Raw genomic sequence first — 7498 nt, 5'->3', positions numbered from 1 at the left:
TGTTTTTGACAGATTCTGTTTTTCGTGTGTTGTTTGCTTATTTTGATGACTCTATGGCTAGTAAAATAGTTTATAAACCATAGAGAAGTTGGAATACAGTAGGTTTAACACCAATATAAATAAAGAATTAGTTCATTACATTACCATGAAGTGGTGTTTTGTTTTCTTTCGCTAACAGAGCTCACGAGATCTTCTGTTAAGTTTTGTGTTGTGAACTTTTCAAGTTTTGGGTAAAGATTCGATGGACTATGGAATAAGGAGTGGCAAGAGCCTAAGCTTGGGGATGCCCAAGGCACCCCAAGGTAATATTCAAGGATAACCAAGAGCCTAAACTTGGGGATGCCCCGGAAGGCATCCCCTCTTTCGTCTTCGTTCATCGATAACTTTACTTGGAGCTATATTTTTATTCACCACATGATATGTGTTTTGCTTGGAGCGTCATTTTATTTTCTTTAGCTTTGCTTGCTGTTTGAATAAAATACCAAGATCTGAAATTCTTAAATGAGAGAGAGTCTTCACATAGCTACATAATTATTTAACTACTCATTGATCTTCACTTATATCTTTTTGGAGTAGTTTGTCATTTACTCATGTTCTTCACTTATATCCTATGAGTAAATGGTTGAATGATTTGAATGTCATAAATATGAAATTATATATGTTTCATATGCCTATCCTATGGGGAGTAATGACTTCACATATAAGAAGTAGAGGTGGTAAACTTTTTGAAGGTTAGCAAACATTGTATTGGTCACTTGAACAATTCATGAAAGAATATTGAAGGAAGGGAGATTTCACATATAAATATACTATCTTGGACATCTTCTATGATTGTGAGCCCCATTAATTATTTTCAAACCTGAGCAAATTAGTTGAAGTTGGACAAGGAAGACAACATAATGAGTTATGCTTGGGTATATTTGTATAAGTTATATTGTTTTGGATCCTCTAACATGTGGTGCTTGCTATTTAGAATCCTTTGCTAGCCAAAATATCTGTACTAAGCGGGAATACTGCTTGTGCATCCAAATTCCTTGAACCAAGTTTCTTCCATGAGTGTCCACCATATCTACCTATATGCGGTATTTACCTGCCGTTCCAAGTAAATTTGCATGTGCCAAACTCTAAACCTTCAAATAATAATCTGTTTTGTATGCCCGAATCGCTCATGTAGCGACTAGGGGCTAGCAGTATCTTCCATGCAAGGTGGGTTATTCTCACGATGAGTGGACTCCGCTCATCATTCACGAGAAAATGGCTGGTAACTGGGATGCCTAGTCCCATGATCAAAAGATCGAAATCAAATCAAAAATAATTGCAAACAAAACTCCCCCAGGATTGATGTTAGTTGGAGGCACCCGTTGTTTCGGGCAAGACATGGATTGATGATTGTTGGTGGAGGGGGAGTAAAAATCTTTACCTTTCTGTTTGGGAACCGCCTATAATGTATGTAGTATGGAAGATATTGGGAACTCTTGGTCGTTATGTTGACAATGAAAGCATACCTCTCAAAATTATTTTCATCTCTATTTTTGCTTCGAGCTCTGGCACCTCTGCAAATCCCTGCTTCCCTCTGCGAAGGGCCTATCTTTTACTTTTATGCAAGAGTCAGTAATATTCCTTCTCATTCCAACCTACTCTTTAGTTGGCAAGCATCATATGATGGAAAGATCTAAGCATATATGGCCATTCAAATATATTTGATCATGAATTATTACTGTTGACATTACCCTTGAGGTAAAAGGTTGGGAGGCGAAATATTAAGCCCCTATCTTTCTCTGTGTTCGATCAATACTATTTGTTCTAAAAATATGCTTTGAGTGGTAGCAATCATGGAAGACTAAATGATAGTTGAGTATGTGGAGTTTGCTAAATCAAAGCTCTGACATAGACTCTTCCTGAAAATAAGATGAATTGTAATTGTTTGATGACTAATAACACGGTTTGTTAGTTTTCAAGAAAGTTTATGATCTATACTTTAACATGTGAATAGTTTGTTACTTGATCATGCAAAGTTTTATGATATGAGCTACTGTTATGACATATAATGATGCTAGAAAAGGTGATTGAAATTATCATTGATCAAACTTGTGCACCCGCTAGCATTCCCACTTCATAAATTCTTTCTTTTATCATTTACCTACTCGAGGACGAGCAGGAATTAAGCTTGGGGATGCTGATACGTCTCCAACGTATCTATAATTTATGAAGTATTCATGCTATTATATTATCCATCTTGGATGTTTTATGGGCTTTACTATGCACTTTTATATTATTTTTGGGACTAACCTATTGACCCAGAGCCCAGTGCCAGTTCCTGTTTTTCCCCTTGTTTCAGTGTTTCGAAGAAAAGGAATATCAAACGGAGTCGAAACGGAATGAAACCTTCTGGAGAAGTTATTTTTGGAAGGAAAGCAACCCGGGAGACTTGGAGTGCACGTCAGGAAAGCAACGAGGGAGGCACGAGGCAGGGGGCACGCCCACCCCCCTGGGCGCGCCCTCCACCCTCGTGGGTCCCTCGTGGCTCCCCTGACGTATTTCTTCCGCCTATATATATCCATATACCCTAAAACGATCGGGGAACAGAATAGATCGGGAGTTCCGCCGCCGCAAGCCTCTGTAGCCACCAAAGACCAATCGGAACCCTGTTCCGCAACCCTGCCGGAGGGGGGAACCCTCACCGGTGGCCATCTTTATCATCCCGGCGCTCTCCATGACGAGGAGGGAGTAGTTCACCCTCGGGGCTGAGGGTATGTACCAGTAGCTATGTGTTTGATCTCTCTCTCTCTCGTGTTCTTGAGATGGTACGATCTTGATGTATCGCGAGCTTTGCTATTTTAGTTGGATCTTATGATGTTTCTCCCCCTCTACTCTCTTGTAATGGATTGAGTTTTCCTTTTGAAGTAATCTTATCGGATTGAGTCTTTAAGGATTCGAGAACACTTGATGTATGTCTTGCCGTGCTTATCTGTGGTGACAATGGGATATCACGTGATCCACTTGATGTATGTTTTGGTGATCAACTTGCGGGTTCCGCCCATGAACCTATGCATAGGGGTTGGCACACGTTTTCGTCTTGACTCTCCGGCAGAAACTTCGGGGCACTCTTTGAAGTACTTTGTGTTGGTTGAATTGATGAATCTGAGATTGTGTGATGCATATCGTATAATCATACCCACGGATACTTGAGGTGACATTGGAGTATCTAGGTGACATTAGGGTTTTGGTTGATGTGTGTCTTAAGGTGTTATTTTACTACGAACTCTAGGGCTGTTTGTGACACTTATAGGAATAGCCCAATGGATTGATCGGAAAGAATAATTGTGATGTGGTCTCGTACCCTACCATAATCTCTTCGTTTGTTCTCCGCTATTAGTGACTTTGGAGTGACTCTTTGTTGCATGTTGAGGGATAGTTATATGATCCAATTATGTTATTATTGTTGAGAGAACTTACACTAGTGAAAGTATGAACCCTAGGCCTTGTTTCCTATCATTGCAATACCGTTTACGCTCACTTTTATCATTAGTTACCTTGCTGTTTTTATATTTTCAGATTACAAAAACCTATATCTACCATCCATATTGCACTTGTATCACCATCTCTTCGTCGAACTAGTGCACCTATACAATTTACCATTGTATTGGGTGTGTTGGGGACACAAGAGACTCTTTGTTATTTGGTTGCAGGGTTGTTTGAGAGAGACCATCTTCATCCTACGCCTCCCACGGATTGATAAACCTTAGGTCATCCATTTGAGGAAAATTTGCTACCGTCCTACAAACCTCTGCACTTGGAGGCCCAACAACGTCTACAAGAAGAAGTTTGCGTAGTAGACATCAATGCCGACGGCGTGCCTGCCGCAGCGCGATGGCGGGAGCTTTACGGGCATGGAGTTCCCGGCCGGGCCTGTGGGCCCACGGGCCTGGTATGCTCCTGCTATTGTGTCCGGTCGGCTACCGTCGTTGACGGTGGAGGTTGTGTCTTCCCGCGTGCAGACGGTGCTGCGGCCTCTAGTCCCAGCTCATATCCCTTGTTGTGCAGACCTCACTTCGTGGTGCCGTGGTGAGACGACGTGGAGGCTTCTTGACCATGGTGGCGCAAGATGGTGGTCGGTTTGGTGGCAGGCTCTAGAGCACCCGAGGTGAAGGTTGGGATCGGGGGAAACCCCTGTCGGCCTGTCCGACACCGACGCGGCGACGCCGGTGGGTGCCGCCGGACCTTCCTGGAGGGCGTCGGGGGCGACCCTTCCTCTCGCCTCGTCGTGTATCGGGGGAAACCCTTGGCAGCAGCGTCGTCATCATCGCGGTCCTTCTTGGAGGTGCTGATTGGTATCGGTGCTTCGGAGCCTTGGAGCTTGGTGGGAGATCTTCGGTGGGCGCAGTGGTCGTGAAGCTTCTTCGTTTCCGTCGATCCGCCGTTGTCGGCATTCTTTTCTCTTGTTGTTTCTCTTTCGTTTCTTTTGGGTGTGATTGTGCTGCTTCCGCCACAACACCTATCCTTGGATGTATCGATTGGTTGCTTTGGAATACAAAGCGGGGAAAATCCTTTTTCTTAAAATATGAATAGATCGAAAATTTTCTCGAAAAAAAAGCTACAACTAAAAAATTGGGAGCAGACATTCGGCGCCTGCGGTTGAATGACCTCCCCTTACCTATCCCTGTCCACGGACATTTCGAATGTACTCCCTCCGTAAACTAATATAAGAGTGTTTAGATAACTACTTTAGTGATCTAAACGCTTTTATATTAGTTTACAGAGGGAGTATCTGTGGACATTTGTTGACGTCCGTTTGGGTGATTCGCGTTGGAGTTGTGTTAGCTTCAAAAAGAAAGCCTTCGCTCCTGTTCGCACAAAACGTTCATGTTTCGTGTGTCTAGTTGAATCAGTGGAGTGGAGTGATTCGTTAACTAGTTGACATTGGCCACACAATGTACTTGTAGGAATCAAATCAATCGATCGAGTAGCTTAAGTACTACAACTAGTTGTTCGTTTAGCATCCACCACGTCTCGGGATGAAGGCCGTCATTAATACTCACAGTTGACATGATCAACTTACATTGCGAACGTGCGCGCGGCGAGGAGACGAAGATCAAGTCAAGTCGGCAGGTCAACCATACTAAGCATCATTAGCAAAGTCAAATCATCATCAAGCTCATTATAAGCAGCATTAGCCAAGCTCCACAACCCTAATAAGCTTGGCTGCCATTAGCAGTCTCCACTGCACTGAGCAAATTCATCCATCAGGTCAGTCCGTCCATGGCCGTGTCGACGACGGTTCTGTCGTCACTGCTGCTCCTCGTGTGCTTCTGCTGCGATGCCTTCCTCCCTTCGCTAGCCTCCTCCGAGGAGAACTTCCTTGGATGCCTGTCGGAGAAGATACCGGGCGAGCTCCTGTACACGCAGAGCTCGAGCGGCTTCATGTCCGTACTGACGGCGTCCGTCCAGAACGCCAGGTTCGCGACCAACGCCACGGTGCGGCCGGCGTGCATCGTCACGGCGTCCGACGTCGCCCACGTCCAGGACGCTGTGCGGTGCGGCCGCCGCCACGGCGTGCGCCTCCGCGTGCGCAGCGGCGGGCACGACTACGAGGGCCTCTCGTACCGGTCCGTCCGCGCCGAGGTGTTCGCGGTGCTGGACCTCGCGAGGCTGCGCGCCGTGCGCGTCCGTCCCGGGGAGGCCTCCGCGTGGGTGGACTCCGGCGCCACGCTGGGGGAGCTCTACTACGCCGTCGGCATGGCCAGCCCCACGCTGGCGTTCCCTGGCGGCGCGTGCCCGACGGTCGGCGTCGGAGGGTTCCTGAGCGGAGGCGGCATCGGCCTGATGATGCGCAAGTTCGGCACCGGCGCGGACAACGTCCTCGACGCCAGGGTCGTCAACGCCGACGGCGACCTCCTCGACAGGGCGGCCATGGGGGAGGATCTGTTCTGGGCCATCCGGGGCGGAGGCGGCGAGAGCTTCGGCGTGGTGGTGTCGTGGAAGCTGAAGCTCTCCGTCGTCCCTCGGACGGTGACGGTGGCCAAAACCGACAGGGCCTTCGACGAGAGCACCGCCGCCGTGCTCGCGAAATGGGAGACGTTCGCGCTGAGGCCGTTCATCCCGGACCTGACCATCCGCGCCGTGGCGCAGGGCAACAGGACCGTCTTCCAGACCCTCTTCCTCGGCAGCTGCTCGCGGCTGGTGGGCAAGATGGACGCCTTCTTCCCGGAGCTGGGCACGAGGGCGGGCGACTGCAGGGAGATGAGCTGGGCGCGCGCCATGGCGTTCATCACCCTGAGCAGCTCCGACATCAACGTCCCCCTGGAGGGGATGCTGAACCGCACCAACAACCTGGGCACCTACGTGAAGAACAAGTCGGACTACGTGCGGTGCGCCGTGGGCAAGGCGGGGTGGGAGAGCATCTACCGGGAGCACCTCTCCCGGAACGGCGCCCTGATGATGATCATGGAGCCGCACGGCGGCGTGGTCGGCAGCGTCGTCCCGGACTCCTTCACGCCGTACCCGCACCGCAGCGGCGTGCTCTACAACATCCAGTACGTGGCCTTCTGGTGGGCGGACGGCGGCGCGGCGGAGGCGGCCAACGGGTGGATCAACGGGCTGTACGGGTTCATGGAGCCGCTGGTGAGCAGCAACCCGAGGGAGGCGTTCGTGAACTACCGCGACCTGGACATCGGGCAGAACGCGGTGGGCGACGACGGCGTGACGACGTACGAGAGCGGGAGGGTTTGGGGGGAGAAGTACTTCATGGGGAACTTCCACCGGCTGGCGACGGTGAAGGGGAAGGTGGATCCCGGCGACTACTTCAGGAACGAGCAGAGCATCCCGCCGTTCCTACCCGTCTAGCCTTTCCTTCCTGCAACGAGTGAACTTCTTAAAAGAAAAAAAAAGAGAAGCTGTAACGATTGAAGGCTGAAGAGTGCGGATTCACGTGTACGCCAGCCAACATGCTTGAATGTCACATTGTGTTTGTCTTGAATAAGGAATAAAGATCGGGACCGATTATATGTCAGTGGATGAAGTAGATTTTAGTATAATTCGATTTTGTCCCAGCCGTTGGATTGAAAACCAAAGGCCGGGCACCCCTCTCCTCCTCCTGCAAAGACCGAATAGCCCTACTGCCGTCACTGGAGTCCAGCGGGCGCTGCCTTCGCCGTGCCATCGCCGCCCAGGCCACCCCTCTAAACCCCCATCTCATACACCCGGGATCACCTGCATGGCCGCACGCGAAGCGATAAATAAAAAGCCTTCGCCTCACCTTCCCCCGAGATGCTGCGGCAAAGCGGTGTTGTCTCTTGCTCGTTCCTTACGAGGCCTTCTTGAGGACGCTGCATCAGGCAGCATTGCCTTTGGGTCCTCGAAGCTCCACAAGCGCCTTCCCTTCTCCATGAAATCATCTTACAATTTTTGGTTTCAGAAAACCTACCAATAGCAAACACGGAAAATATTTGAATACTGCATTCTAGTGGCGAGGGCTTCTTTGGAGGCAGAGAGTGAAGAA

General features: G+C 49.1%; 1 protein-coding gene across 1 annotated transcript; it reads left to right on the top strand.

Moving 5' to 3' along the window:
* Window positions 1-5177: 5177 nt before the first annotated feature.
* Window positions 5178-7009, top strand: LOC109778310 (berberine bridge enzyme-like Cyn d 4). The gene has a single exon (XM_020336867.3). The coding sequence runs from the start codon at window positions 5260-5262 to the stop codon at window positions 6841-6843; it is 1584 nt and encodes a 527-aa protein (XP_020192456.1). The 5' UTR covers window positions 5178-5259; the 3' UTR covers window positions 6844-7009.
* Window positions 7010-7498: the final 489 nt, after the last annotated feature.

Source organism: Aegilops tauschii, chromosome 3, assembly GCF_002575655.3.
Source record: "Aegilops tauschii subsp. strangulata cultivar AL8/78 chromosome 3, Aet v6.0, whole genome shotgun sequence".
NCBI lineage: Eukaryota > Viridiplantae > Streptophyta > Magnoliopsida > Poales > Poaceae > Aegilops > Aegilops tauschii.
This window is presented reverse-complemented; position numbering and strand designations above follow the sequence as displayed.

Bases quoted from the DNA above. Each gene is read 5' to 3' on its own strand.
- LOC109778310 (XM_020336867.3), top strand. From the start codon at position 5,260: ATGGCCGTGTCGACGACGGTTCTGTCGTCACTGCTGCTCCTCGTGTGC.